General features: G+C 34.9%; 1 protein-coding gene across 12 annotated transcripts in view; it reads left to right on the plus strand.

Moving 5' to 3' along the window:
• The window catches only part of CFAP47 (cilia and flagella associated protein 47), a 262,430-nt gene that overhangs the window by 175,077 nt on the left and 71,656 nt on the right, over positions 1–15,697 (plus strand). For 11 of the 12 annotated variants that reach the window (XM_086879766.1, XM_086879767.1, XM_086879776.1 and 8 more), the window contains 3 exons: positions 5,405–5,580; positions 7,864–7,971; positions 10,193–10,304. In XM_086879766.1, coding sequence (XP_086735892.1) covers positions 5,405–5,580; positions 7,864–7,971; positions 10,193–10,304 — 396 coding nt within the window. Of the gene's footprint in view, positions 1–5,404; positions 5,581–7,863; positions 7,972–10,192; positions 10,305–15,697 lie in introns of those variants that run through there. The other variant, XR_015284086.1, reaches the window with a different exon arrangement.

Genomic DNA, 15,697 nt, shown 5'->3' on the forward strand with positions numbered 1-15,697 from the left:
AAGAGAGAAGGGAGAAGAGAGAAGGGAGAAGAGAGAAGGGAGAAGGGAGAAGAGAGAAGAGAGAAGAGAGAAGAGAGAAGAGAGAAGAGAGAAGAGAGAAGAGAGAAGGCTGCAGGTTGACCTGATTGTGGCCTTCCTGTACCTGAAGGGAGGCTCCAAGGAAGACAGAGAGAAACTTTCTACAAGAGAATGCAGTGACAGGACAAGGGAGAATGGCCTCAAACTGACAGAGAGTAGATTTGGATTGGATATTGGGGGAAGTTTCTTACTGTGGGGGTGGTGAGGCAGAGGTTCCCTGGAGAAACTCTGGATGCCCCATCACTGGAATCGTTCAAGGCCAAGATGGATGGAGCTCTGACCAATCTGGTCTCATGGACGGTGTTCCTGCCCATGGAACAACATGATCTTCAAGGTCTCTTCCAACTCAAACAATTCTATGTTTCTATGATCTCCTTCCCCATTGTTTCTGTTAATGGAAAAGATTGACTTCTACAATTATTTAGTAGGGCTGTCAAACCCAGCTGAGCTTTGATAAACCAGGTTACTGCATGAGATGTTTTAGGCAACTGAGCTGATCACTGGAAGTGCCAATCTTCAGTACAGACGTTGGCAACGAGTAGCTGTAATTGGTAATTTCTTCTTCTAACACTGCTGGATCTGGGAAGGAAATCTGCCTGTAATCTCAGGAGTATGTAGAGTTATTGAGCTTCAGTCTCCATGGATGCAGAGGTTCCCTTGATTTCAAATTCAAAAAAGTATTCATTAAGATGTGAGCATAGTTATTACTTTCTCAGTTGTGGGAATTTGGGATGTTAATTTTACTTTTAGTCAATCTGTATCTCCGTGTCAGGTATGCTTCTTATAATTATCTTAAAATAGCACTTTGCTTAGCATTCTACTCATCTTTGATACAACTTTTTCTATTTATCTTTATATGGAAATCCAAATATGTGCATATTGTTTAGTTCATTGATTTTCCTATATGTGTATAAATTATTGTAATATAAGTTTGGTGTGGGTTTTGGTATCTTTTGGTGGAGCTGAGGACATAAGTTCAGTCATTAAATGTAATGCTTTTTCAGTCTTTTCCTTTCCTTCCACTTCAGAATTATTTTTTTTGTAATCCTTTCTAGCAAAATGTTGTTTTCCCAGTTTGTTTGCTTGGTACAATATGTAGGCCACATTAAGAGGTTAACAGTGTAGTAATTTTTAGTCAGGAAGCTTAGAATTATTGTAATAATTTATGAACTAAACATTGCTGTACTCTGTTTCAGGGCATTATTACTTAGGCACTAATGCACATTTCGGCTGAAAGAAATTCAATTCAGTGTGATTTTTCTATGTAAATTTATATGTAAATTTAAAACTGAAACTCACTGCCCTATTAGCTTCTGATATTAAATGTCCTGTGCAATTTTTTTTCCTTCTATTTAATTTCCTGTACAGCAGTAGTAATAACAATGGATTCCTTGCTAAGCAAATTTTACAAATATATCATTTGCTTAAGGTGTTTAGTCTTAAATTTCCAGCAGTTCAATTTGCTGTGGTCTGATAGACTTCAGTGCTGATGAACAGTTGGTGCCTTTTTGAAAGCTGATATTTTGTAAGGAAAAATGTGCCAAGTAAAATGGGAAAATACAGCATCAAGAGAATAGAAATGCTGTGGTTCTCTAGACTCATAACCCTATGTGGAAAGGAGAGGGTTATCTTGGGAATTCATTCACATCTCAGAGAGAGAAAAAAAATAAACCAAAAATAAGCTTGTACAGTGAGGGAGATGGTTCACTTCACAAAGATCCTCTCCACTGACTTAGGAGTGAATAGGAAGCCTGAAGGACAGAGGAGGTCAGGAGTTCTGTGTGTGAATGATCACAGAAAGGCCCAGCTGAGGGTGGATGTGCATGTCTGGGTTGGGAGTGTGTGTGTTTGTAGAAAAGGGTGGTGAGGTGTGACTTGGGGACACTTTGCATCAAGTGGTTCAAGAGCCAGAACTGATTTCTAGAAGTAGTTTGACCAAACTGGGCTGATCTCAGTTCAGCATGGCCCTGAAACTCTGTCATCAGGTGCTGCTGCTCAGCTCACTTGAGCCTCTTTTGTTCCAAGAGACAGAAATGAGTAAATAATGAGAATACAGTGGGAGACTAACTCCTACTACTGACAGACAACCACTGATGGGGATGCTGAAAGCTCTGATCATTTTGAGCCTATGGAAGAGAGAAGTCCAAGATCTATTATTTCAACAATATTGCCGCATTCCAAGTTCAGTCCTTGAGTGAGCAACACTTGTGCTTGCCAGGTGCAGCACAGAGAAGGAAGGCATTTGTTACTTGTCCATCTAGAAGAACCATGATTTGGGCAAGGACCTACAAAGGGAAGACTTTCTGCTGCATTATCTCACCAGGCCATTAAAAAATACTTTCTTGCTGCTTACTCAACTTGAAAATTTGCTTGTATGGCCACAGCCTGGCAAACTTGGAAGCAAATACAAATGCTTTCACGTAAAGGTCTATGGATTGAAAAAGCTTCAAACAATGTGGAATGAATGCCATCTCATTAATAAAACTGGATTTTTAATTGAAAACAGTTCTTTTAAAGGATAAGAATTGCTGTCAGTGTTTTAGACACTTTGGCCAGGTACTGCTTTTATTGACACCTGCTGATGGTGAGAATAGAATTATTGCTGAAGGTGGAACACAGAGAGTTGTTATGTGCAGTAATTGCAGAATGTGTCCATCTTCCTGCAAATTATTTTGTTGAACTCTAAAGAGGATTAGTTGGAAGTTCAGTGCAGTGCATACATTAATAAAAGTAAAATTGCATATTATAGACTTAAATAAGTAAGGTCCAATTGCTCAAAGAAAGAAATAGCAAAAGAAATTATGAGAAAGTCTTTGTCATAAAATATGTCAGCCTACAGTTATATTATCACAAATGATCAATTGATGATGGTGAGCATCTTTTGAAACAGAGTCTGGTTTACAGAGTATTAAACCTTTGCATAGACTTAGGCTGTTAATGTAGGATTGAGTGTTAGCAGTCAATTGTTTTTTCAATTTCCACAGAGAATAAATGTTATCTAATATTTACATTCCATTTCATTTAATTTTAACTCTTGTGAGATTATTTTAAATAACCTGCACTGGATGAGAAGTGGGTAATTGAAAGTTCTAAGGGAATAATAGCATGACATATTGCACAAAAGTGGCTCTAATTTGGTGACTGGCAGCCTTGATATAAGAAATGTTTGTGGAAAGAGATTAATTTTCTTCTTTTCTCAATTTTTACATTTCTCCTCTGTCAAAATGTTTATACAATACTCAGGGTGGAAATGTGGAACTAAATTAATGACTATGAATGTGTTTGGAAATTACCTGTGATGTTCCTCTTTCACATTCTGTCTGATAAAATAGTACTTTCAAGAAAAATAATATTCTTAGCAATTGCATGGGCATTTTGTTATTTATTCTAGTTCTATGCCTCCATAACAATCCAATAAGGCCTAGAAATGTAAAAAATAAGATAAAAAATAAAGATTATATATACATTCTGCTGATAAACATACATCTGCTTTTATTACCATCTATGAAGTAGCAGATCCTGGAAATGTTTATGGCAATTCCAGGCAAATTTACTGGTAAATTCCAGGGAAATACATAATCTTAAGCATTCATTTTATGCTGGCAAGAGAACAGTGTTTTATGATAATACTGGCAATGTAAAATTTCCTATCTGTACAAGATTAAAACAATTTCTTTGATAGTTTCTGCTTTTTTCCTAAATCAGCTGTCCCATATTTCCTTTTTACTGTAAAAGTATTTCTTCAACACAACATGTAGATGTTTTACTATAAAATTGTTATGAAGCCTTTGCCAATAAAATGGTAGATAGATTTAGAAACTTGTTTACAGCAGTAAAAACTATTAATCTGAGCTTTAAAATATTTTATGGCAAATTTAAATCCCATTTTACTGATGCAAGGCACTTAAATGATTTAAATTGTTGGTTTAGTCTTGCCATCTGTAGATCATTAGATGTGTTTTATGAATATTCCAGTAGTCATTGTCTATAACTGTAAATATATAGAAATTTACCAAAACATAGGCAGGATGAAATGAGTGTGAGGCAGCTCTGTGTGGGGTCATAAAAGTATTTCATATTCTTTTTTTAGTGTGTTATTAATTTTAATAGGCATTTTATATTTTTCTCCTTTCATATTGCAACTTGAATTACTTACTTTTTACAAAAAAGTATATGGAATAATTTTGCTGTGAGGAACAAATCACTATATGTTAAAAAAAGCCAAACCAACATTTTGAAATAAACTGTTTGGTTAGGGCAAAGGAAGGAGACCCAAATAAGAGTAGTCACAAATACAGGTACAGAATAATAAACACATATCTTTATTTTTATATTTTGTGTATTTTCTATGGATGACTATATATAATTAGAAAATGCATATTTTAAACTGGATTAAACTGTGCCCCCTGGGTTATCACAATGAGCTGCCTTCATGAGTACATTCTTTCTGGTCTATTCCAAGTGCTTTGTTTCATGAAGTGTATTGATATTGATACACACAGGGCAGACAGGATGAATTTACACCATTTCTAACCTTTCAGGAAAGGGAACTCTGGTGAAATGTAGGAGCTGTGCAGAGTGAGCTTTCTCTGCCCAATTCCTGCTTATCCTAACGGTGTTCCAAGTGTAAAATGTGCATATTTATCTAATGAGGCCATTTTTTGGCTGTTTTATTACAGTAAGTGGAGGGTTTTATTCTATTTTTTTAATTGTATCAATGTTTTCCAGGTGGTCAAGGAAAGATAGTCCTTCCCTTAGACTTTAAACAAAGATATTGAGATCACTTGTGAGGGAAATGGCCTAAAGGAATAAGAGAGGGACAGTTTATTGTGGTGGTGTTGTTTTAATGTCAAATATTATGATGTAACTTATAAATTAAGGGAACAGATCCAGCAGAGTTCAGCCTATTTGTTTGCCAGCTCGCAAAGTGGATATTTCCATTTGTCTGTGCTTGGCTGTTAGGAGACAGCTTGGAGTTTTTACCTATTTGGGATTACAGCAGATGGGCTTGAAAGGTGTATTTTGGCAAGCCTTGGACATATCTTGGAAGGTGAAGTGGACTGTTAGAATGCAGACCAGCCATGAAGATTTGAACTTTTCTGAAATTAAGGAATTAAGGAGTTTACAATTTGAAGGTTGTCTGAAACATTTCTTGCTGAAACTTAGCTTTTTTTTGGATTTGGATTTAGAGTTCACACACCAAACAAAGGTGCAGCCTGAGTCAGCACAAGTGTAAACAATGAGCTTACACTTATTTGAGAAATATGTTTTATGTGTAATCACTCAAAATTAATTTTGTGATTTTGGGTTTTTTTATTCTTTCTAGGATACTGTTGGAATTAATATTCCCATCACTAATCCTACCAATAAAGTTCTCAAGATGAGTGTGCTGCTGGACCATCCATCCCTTTTTGGAGAAAAGTCTTTCATCCTCAGGCCCAAACAAACATTTTCATATCACCTACAGTTTTCTGCAGCTGCTCTTGGCTCTTATGCTGGAAGGTTTGTTGTAGATTTTTGATACTTGTGATTGTGGATGTATTACTAATAAATGAACTACTTTCGTTGAAACCTAAGTCAGTTGAAAATATTGACCTAATAACCCCAACAGAAAAAATTAATAAATGGAATTAAGAAAATTTTCAGCTTTAAATGTGTTGTATCCCTAACAGCAGCTTTCTTCTCAGGGCAAAAGCATTATTGACAGGCAATAGAGTAATTCCTTGTTATTCTAATTCACTACAACTTAGTGAACAATGTCTTAGAAACTTTGTTAATTTTAGAAGCCCTCCTTTAAAACTTCAGATTAATCATTAGTTTTGTAAATTTTTAAGTTCTGTAATGGGAGTAGCACAATTTCATTTTTTCTGAGAAGGATTGAAATTGTAAGAACATAACTAAAGCAGGTAGAGAACCCTTTAACTGTCTTCACTTAAATCAATTTACTTTCATGATATTCCATTACTTAACCATGATCTACTAAACAAATATGGAGAGGTTTCAAGTTAAAACTTTTTCATTATATTGGAAATCCCAATGAAAACATGCAGGTATGATAACTACCAATGAAAAGATAGATGACCTCTTGGTCTTACAGCAAGTAATTGAACAGAGTAGAATTGCAAAGCTTATTTTCCTGGAATTTGGTTACCAAAGCATTATTTATTCTAAAGGCTGATTGAAAAAAAATTCCCTGTTTTTCAGTTCGCTCAACTGACTGGCAAAAATATGGGGATGGGTTGGAGGGTTGGGTGGTAATTTAAGAGGAGGGCAGAGACATCTGACCAATTCTGAAAGAATATTTACAGTCAAAATCCATTTAGAGAATTATTCAATTGTCTTGTATTGATTTTTCCAAACACCAGAATAATGTCAGGTATCATTGAGTGATACAGATTCACCTAATACTGTTATATAAAAATGAGTACTGTTATAACTCTAGTAAGTCTAATTTTTTATTTTATTTGTGTGGGAACCTGTAGAAATTATGCTATCTTAAAGTGAAGATGAGAATTGAGCTCAACTTTTTTTCCATACCAGAATTATTTCTGGTATTTTTCAAGTACTGAATTTCCAATAATTATTTTCAATAATAAGATAAAGGTTTTTTTTAACAGGACAAAACTTTGGGCTCAGCTTTGGTGGGCAGGGTCTTAGGGAATATATGCAGAGGTGAAATAAAGCACATGTTGACATTCTCCAAATGGTTTTGCAATTTTGTTCTAGAAGTGTGTAATAGCTCTTTTAAATTGCAATAGCTCCCACAGACTGCAGTTACAGCTGGACAGAGGTACTTCCACATTACATCCACACTATTAACTTATTTTTCTGAAGCCATGGTCTGTTTCCTTTGCTATGTTAGCAGCTGGGAAGAACTGTTGAAAAAGGGATTGTGGCAGGTGTACCTTTTCAAATGGTTGATTCTTTCCTAGAGCTGTTTTACGCTCACTTTAAAAGCTCTGTTGGCACAGGGGATAGACTGGAACCATAAAGTCATGGAATAGACATAGTTATCTATAATTTAGAAAAAGAACTCATCCTTGGAGGGTCATGGGTTTATACAGTGCATTTCTTCTAAGTTTTTATATGTTTCCAGTGCTTTGGTTTAATGTTATTATGACTCAGTTACTCAAAATCCTCAAGAAATAGAAAAGGAATTCTGCAGTAGGAAAGGACTGTATTAGAATGTCTGTAGCTGAAATATATTACCATATATATCTCACCTAGCAGCAAGCAATTTTCAGTCATGACAATCCTTGATTGTATATCAAAACAATATATTGAATATTCCTTGAAGTCTCTTTGCCATGCTCATAGGAATGTGTCTATTTCTATTCCTCAGTTTTTACCACTAGATTTGAAAAGATTTTCCTTTTTAAAATTAATGTATAATGTTTCTGTCACTTTGACCTTCAAAATGGCTAAAAACAAAAGACTGTGATATTGAAATGAAATTAAAGCTTACTCTTGTAATCTGGAATATGTTTGAGTTGTATTTTTGATAAAAGCAAGCTAACAGAAACTACAAGCAACAAATGAATTTTATTGGTAGAATTTAAGAAAGACGAAGATGAGATTTTGTTGCATCAGTAATTCTAAATATTATTAGAGTTGGTAGCTGAATTCAGATACCAGCAGTAAGTGTTGAACGGAGGAAAAATATGATCTAATTAAAGAACACACTGTGTTGAACTCATTAGGTTTCTCCAGAATTTTAATCTCTTCAGATTTTTTAATGATCTGAAAAAAATAGCTGTCATGTTAAGTTTATATATCTGTTTTTAGTGTCATGTTCCGGTCAGATGTGATTGGGGAATTTTGGTATTCCCTGAAGTTCAACGTAGAGAAGCCATCGCCAGCTGGGCTACCTGATATAGGATGTGAGCTTGGAAAGTGAGTGAGTAGCTCAGAGTGCTGGACTGGGTCACTGCTTTTAAGTGTCATGGAATATATGAAGAGTTTAAACTCAGAATAGTGCTCTATGTCTGCTGTAGTAGGTTGCAGAATATTTTTTTAGATATATTTGCAGGAAGGTGAAATATTCCTTACAGAAAAATGATTGCAATGAAATTTTAGCCTCTATGTAAACTACTGAATTCCTTATATAAAAATCACTGACAATACTGCAGAATGTAAGCACCAGGATCCATTTTACAGAGCTCTGTAGGTTTGCTTTATTTTCTGTTTCTTTTCTTCTCTCTGAACTGGGAATTTACTGACAATCCTGCTTTACAAATGCTTATCTACTAGTTAGCAATATCTTTTAACCTCTCAAGAAATGGCAAAATAATGCAACTTCTGTCCTGCAGATCCTGTGGGTAGACATGGTTGAAACACTGCAAGTGTTAAGAAAATGAATGCCTTAAGAGAAATTAACCCAATTATTACCATCCTTCAACAAAATTTCAACTTTCATTTTGATAGCATAATGTTCAGTTCAGTTCTCGCTTTTAAGACTTAAACTAAGACTTTGAGGATAAGACTTTGAAGAATGTCAGTTTCAATAGTGATTTTCCACGTATTACCTCCACTTCCTAATAGATTCTGTGGACACTCTGCTCTTCTGCATGACAAATTCCCCTTACTTCTGTGTATCTTTGACTAAATCTGTAGATAATTTACATTACAGACTGAGCAGAAATGTTGTTAGAGAGCACAACATGAAATTTTACCTGATTAAATATTTGTGAGGGAATATATTCTTCTGTTCAAATATGATACACAGACTGGAGATAACTGACAATGCCTTTGTTATTATGTTCTAAAGAAAAAAAATTGTGCTGTTTCCTGGCTTTTGCTTTAAAATTCTGGGCTGACTGGAGTAAAACCGTATTTTTTCTCTGCTATGTAGGCTATTGTTATTAGGAGTTAGGAATTACTTAAAACTTTTTATTTGGAGTTTCTGGCACTCATAATTTTCTCTGGCCTGCACTGCCTGGAAATGCACAAATGGTCTAGTGGAAAATGGCAAGACATCCTTTCCTACTGCAAGTAAAATGGATGTTGGAAAAGATTAGCACCATTAACTACAACTCTTGTCAAAATTCTTACCTAAAACTCCTCAACGTCCATATTTTATTTTTTTTTTCAATGAGATTTCTTTCCCCTTAACAAGATCATGCATGTTACAGTTCCTGTGTATCTATAAATATGTGGAGGACACCATGTCCAGTTCTGGACAGTTCTGGGCTCCTCACCACAAGGAAGACAAGGAGCTGTTGGGGAGGATCCAGTGGAGGCCACAGGAATGATGAGGGCTCTGGGGCATCTCTCCTATAGGAAGAGACTGTGAGATCTGTGCCTCTCTAGTCTGGAGAGGAGAAGGCTGGGAGGGGATCTCATTAATACAATGCAATATAAATATCACAAAAATGGGTGCCAAGAGGCTGGTGCCAGGATCTTTTCGGTGGTGTCCAGCAGTGTCAGCATAATGTCATCAGCACTCTTCTTGAAGTGCAAAGGGTTGGACAAGAGCTGATAATGATGGCATTGAGGTTACAGCTGAATTACTGGGAATTTCTCTGCCTCATAAAAAGATGAGATAGTCCAAGTAAATTGTCTGTATCAATGTATGTTGAATATGTAAAGGCAGTGCAGGTAAACATCTGTGTATTGTCTATGAAAGATATCAATTTGAGAATTTTTGGAATGGATGTACTTCCTTGCTATGTACTCAGAAATGTGAATGTAAACATCATCAGATATTTGAAGCATTTCTTGTTGGTGAAGATCTTTAGTTTTTTAACAGATTAACTTCCATTATACCGCCTTTTCCTTGAATGCAGAAGCAGCAGTGGAATTTGAATATAAGAATAATGTTTTTCATTGTGTCCTCTCTGTATTATTTTTTCTATTGATCTGGAAAATTTCAAAATGAAACATTAAATGAATTTAGGATTTATTGTTATTAATAATTATTTTTAATAATAAATGAAGTTAATAAATATGTTTCCACATTAGCGGGGATCTGCTAATGCAATAAAACTTAATTATTATTTTTAAAATAGAAAATCCAGAATTTTTCAGGAAATAATAAAAAAAACCCCTGTGCATAATGACATGTAATGGAAGAAGCTTTGTCATTAATCATCATTCTGTATATGAATTTTTCCAGATGGACTTATGCATACATACCTCTTGCTAATCCTACTCATGAAACTCTGGTTCTACAAATGGTTAACAGCGATCCCAGCCATTTTGCAGTTGAGGCTGACCCAAAACAACCTGTAAGTAAGATTTCTGTGTTTTTATAAAAAAGACAAAAGAGAGCCTTCTTTTCAAAACAAGTTGAATTATGTATTGTACTGTGGGTTCAGAATATACAATCTTTCACACATTTTAAGTACATATTTTAGAGATTTTATAGCCTGAGGTAGAAAACAGTCAAACATGAAAAGCAACTGAAGCTGAAGTGCAGATTTTTTTCCTGGAATACTTTGTGGAATGGTTTTGAGCAGGACTGCAGTGTAGGTTGTAAATAATTCAGGAGATATTAGAAGGAGAAGTTGTAAACAAACCAGCTGGTTAGAAGCTTCATAAGTATCTAATAATCAACAGGATAGCTAGGTAAATATTTAGGTTTGTAGATTAAACTATTAATGGAAGAATACAAGAGTATCTCATAGTCATGGCAGTTATAAGCAACTTGCAAGGACTATAAATAATAATTTGATCAATACAACTACAAAGAGGCTTCAAGCAAATACCTAGAATTGTTTTATTCTCCAGCCTCACAGGTACCTTGTATACTTTGAGTGATTTCTACAGAGAAAATCTTAACCCTCTTGTTATGTACTCTACTTTTTCCTCCTCCTTCACAGAAGCCCTTCCATCTTGCTGCCTTACATTTTTGTCCTTTCTAGGAATAACATGTGTAGATTGGCTTGGCTTTTATATTTTCATTGAAATTTTCTAGAGTTCTAGGTGGTCAGGGTTCAGAAAAATATTTGTTATTGACCACTTAATGCTAATTAATAGTGCAGGTCACGTAAGCAATTATTTGTATATTATTGAATTAATTCTATGAAATATGTGACTTTTTCATGATGGGGAGATGAGAAGAGGGAGTGCAGACACATGGAAAATCTTCATGAGAATGAGTGGCATTGAGTGCCTCCATCACAACCTCTTAGGAGATGAATTCTGAACCTTTAATATGGGGAAAACAAACAAACAAACAAAACAAACAAACAAAAAAACCCCAAACAAAACCCTGTGCTGGACAGGAAAGAAATGGTGCCTTTTGTAGGCATGAAGAAAGTAATCCAGGGAATCACCAGAGCTGGTTGGTCCCTTTTAGTGCGAAATATTCCACAATTTTATGATTCTATTCCTGAAAAAGGGTTTAAGGGTCAGAGAGAGAAGAGAGGAATATTGTAACAAAATAAAGCCAAGAAGATACAAAAGACCATATAGAGAAAATAGAGAAATTATACATAGTCATTATAGGTTTGCTTTTCAGAAACTAAACAGCTTTCAGCCTCAAATACAGCAGTACAGCCAGACCAGATGTTCCTAAAAGGGGCCCTGACAGTAACAGCTAAAGGACATCAAACTTATTTACTCAGCTTCTCCATATATTGCTATGTAGGATTCCATTAAATTAAAAGTATAAAATGTGAAGTTTTTTCTAGTCTGTCTTTTTTTTTGTGCATAATAACACATCTTTATAAACTACATTAAAACTTGACTAGTTTTAGATTAGTGTTATTAATAATAATTTAATGAATTGTTATTTGAATAGGAGCTTAGAAACATAACGAATGCAAATTATATTAATTATCTGGAAGTCTTATATATGTATTATATTTAGGTCATTGGCACAGAAGTGTGTTAGATTTACCTATAATGACTTTTGGCTGCTGCAGATTGCATATTATCTGGTGCAGGAAATTAACAACAAGAAAAAACTATCTCTGCTCTCATAATTTATTACCAGAGATTCATACAGCAACAATAGATATATTATATTGTGTAGGAAAAGACACATTCAACACTAACTGCAGTAATTTTCTCTCTTTCTTTTTTATTGTAATCCTCAGTTCTACATATAATTTATGGATTGAATTCTGAAATGTTCCTTGTTAATTGTTGTAGTTCTTCCCGTTACAGGAGAGCTTTGGTTGCTTTATGCAAGCACTTAATATTTTTTTAATGGAGCTGTCCCTTTTTAAACCTATTTCTTTCATTACAAATCCATGCTTGGAGAGGTTATGTGGTTTCCTTCAGTTTTGGTGACAATGTCAGGGGGTGGCATTTGTATCACAGAATCACAGAGTGGTTGGGGTGGAGACCATCAAATCCAACCCCCTTGCTAGAGCAGGTTCACCCAGAGGAGGTTGCACAGGATTGTGTCCAGGCAGGTTTTGAATATCTCCAGAGATGGAGACTCCACAGCTTCCCTGGGCAGCCTGTTCCACTGCTTGGTCACCCTCATAGGAAAGAAGATTTTCTGCATATTGAGATGGAACTTCCAGTCACTGGGCAGCACTGGAAAGAGTTTGGCATTTGCCTTTAAGATACTTGTGTGCATTGATGAGGTCCCCTCTCAGCTGTCTCTTCTCCACACTGAACTGGCCCAACTCCTGCTGTCCCTCCTCATAAGAGATGCTCCAGACCTCCAACCACCTTTGTGGCCTCTGCTGGACCCTGTCCAGTAATTCCTTGTCTTTCTTGGGCTGGGGAGCCCAGAACTGGACACAGCACTCCAGATGTTCTTGCTTCTCCTGAATATTTTGTATCTTAGTCTTAGGAGCTCCCCACAATAATGCATTCAACTTCCAGAAGGTTACTGCTCATAAACCATGCCCCGTGTTTCAGGAATTGGTTTATATTAATACCCATTTCAAAGCCTTTGCTATGTGTGGGTATCATCTGAGTTTGTGCTCTCTTTAAAGCAAATAACACTTTCTTGTCAGCAGAAAGATTCTGGTTTGTGCAACCCCCGGATGAAAGGCAACAAAAAAGAGCAAATTATTAGAACAATAGATTGAAGATGAGGTTGTTCAATGAAGATACATTATATTTGAAGACAGTAGAGTCAGGCCAATAACTTTTATATTTTATCTAAATTTCCATGTGTTTTTACGCCATCTAAATGACATAAAAATATTTGAATGTGCTGGGCTTTAGATCAGAAAATGTCTCAAATTGATTTCTTCAGTCCCTGAGTTATGCTAGATAAACCAGATTCAAAAGTGATCTCAAAGAATTTTTTTTTCCCTTAAAATATCTGCCTAAAATGAATAACCAAATTTTGACTAATATTTCAGAATTAAAAAAAAATACAATCCAATATTATTATCGTATTTCTGTGTGTGTGTAAGTTTGTTTGTTCCGTTTTCAGTTTGGAACAAAGGGCATTACTGAAATATCACAGGGGATTATTTTCTATAGATCTGATTCAAGTATGGACATCATTAATAATATGCTTTCCTGAGGACCAGTTGGATTAGGCTCAAGTATTCCTGAACTTCAGGGTGCATAATGAAGTCTAAATGGAATTCAAAGGCTCTAAATCCTTTGTCAGTTTCATGTCAATTAGAAGCAGCTCTGCTACCCTTTGTAAAGGGTAAAAATGAGATAAAAATGAGAAAAGACTGCATATCTTACTAGTGGCTTTGCAATTGTAGCCTAATCAGTTAAACTGGAATATAACATCTTGGTTTTCTTCCAGAAATTTATTAAAAGCTTTCAAGGACTCTCTTTAATGGGATTTGGATTTTCATATATTTTTTCCTTTTTTTTTTTGTTTAACAAGCTACACCTAATTTTTGTTTCCCTCCTCTTCAACCTTAAGCTAATGTAATAACTTTATAAATGCTGCCAAGTTATCTAAAAGCCAAAATGAATGTGAATTTATGTAAGTTTTCTGTAAAATTCCAGCTTGTTTTTCATTAGCATATTGGGCATTGGGGATGTCTGGGGAAAAAGTCATGGGGATGTTGAGTTTGGTATTTCTATCCTGACCACAGCTTTCTTTGTCTTTAGCAGAAAAGGATTCAGATTCAGCACCTAACAGCTGAAAATTTTCAATCATCAATAATATGTTTTTCAATTTAATACTTTTCCTTTATATAAATACATTGATGTATTTCATATGTGTGTGTATTATATTGATATACACATATATTTACAAAGTACAAAAATCTGACAAACAGGGTCATCTCTATGGCCAAAAAGAAACATACTTTCACTGTAAGTCTTCAGTTTGCTACTCTCCTGGCTTATAACTAACCTAAACCTTTTTCATTAAGCTGTGTTCTTTCCTGATTGGCTTTGAACAAATTTTTTTTTGAGGGCAAATAATAGAAAAGAGCTTACAAAGAGGAGTGCAGCCTCTGTGTGCAAGCTTTAAGGATTTTCTTAATGACCACAATTATTGTTTTGTACAGAGTAGAGAGCAAGCTTTTAAATTTAATGAAAGATTCCCCTTTTTTCTTCATTTTATAACAGAAATAATATATTTGTAGTTAACTTCAGACTCAGTTTCTATATTTGAACTGCTGTATCTGAGATCATATGAAGAGCAATGATATTGGTTCCTTTTCACATGAGTATCGTGGAAACCACTTGTTTATGCAAACAGAATGAAAGGCAGGAGATGTGTTAGCATCAGCATATTTAATTGAATGATTGAATAATTCTACGACTTTCTTAAAATATACTTTTTAGCATTATTTCTCAATTCTAGTTTTAAAAGCTTTTTTTTTTTTTTTTTATTTCAGTAGACAGTAAGTAGGTTTTTTTGCCCAGCTTATTTCGAAACAAATTATTTTTTGGATTCATGGAACATCATGCTGTATAATACAAAATGAATTTGTAAAACCAAATCTATACTGTAAAAATTAACAATCCTTTCTGCTTTCAGAGCAGGCAGTCTGCTGGATTATCATAACTCCATGTTGATTATTTTGATTCATTGTGGCAGTTCATTTTCTGAGTAATGATAATATGTCAAGTAATACTTACTGGAAATCGAACTCCTGTCTGTTTGCATGTCTGTGGGAGAGTTATTGTTCTTATAATATATAATTATATTATAATTATATATAATGTGGATGTCTTACTGAAATTACTCAATATTTAAAAATCTTAGTGTTAATTTAATTTTGTTGTCTTATTCTATGCCATCCTATCTTTACTTACTTTTTTATTTTATTAAAAAGTATTTGGGAGGGAGTGTTTTCTACTATGGTTCTTTCTCCATTTGAAGGTCTTCATTTGATAAATGGGTCTTACTAGTAGGTAGAAACTGGACTGAAAATGAAAGTTTAATTAACTTTTATGGCAGTAGTCTGATGAATTATTTTAAAACCTTCTCCCCAGAAAAAGAAAATAACATTTCAAGTTTTGTGTGTTAGTTAAGCACACCTGAGCTCTGTTCTCTCTTCTGCCCAACCTACCTCTCACTGCAATCAGTAGGAATATCTGTTGTTCAGGGCACATCAACATCCCTGTCCCTCACTGGGCTGGTACTGATGACTAAAGGTTTTTAGCTTTTTATATATTTTCATGTATTTGTGGCTTTGGAAACTGCTAACACATGGTTGTAGCTCTTTGTACTTTTCCTACTCTTTTTCCCTACATTTTAAAACAAGAAGCTAACTTTCTAACACAT

This window comes from Cyanistes caeruleus, chromosome 3 (assembly GCF_971803275.1).
Source record: "Cyanistes caeruleus chromosome 3, bCyaCae1.hap1.1, whole genome shotgun sequence".
NCBI classification, from domain to species: domain Eukaryota; kingdom Metazoa; phylum Chordata; class Aves; order Passeriformes; family Paridae; genus Cyanistes; species Cyanistes caeruleus.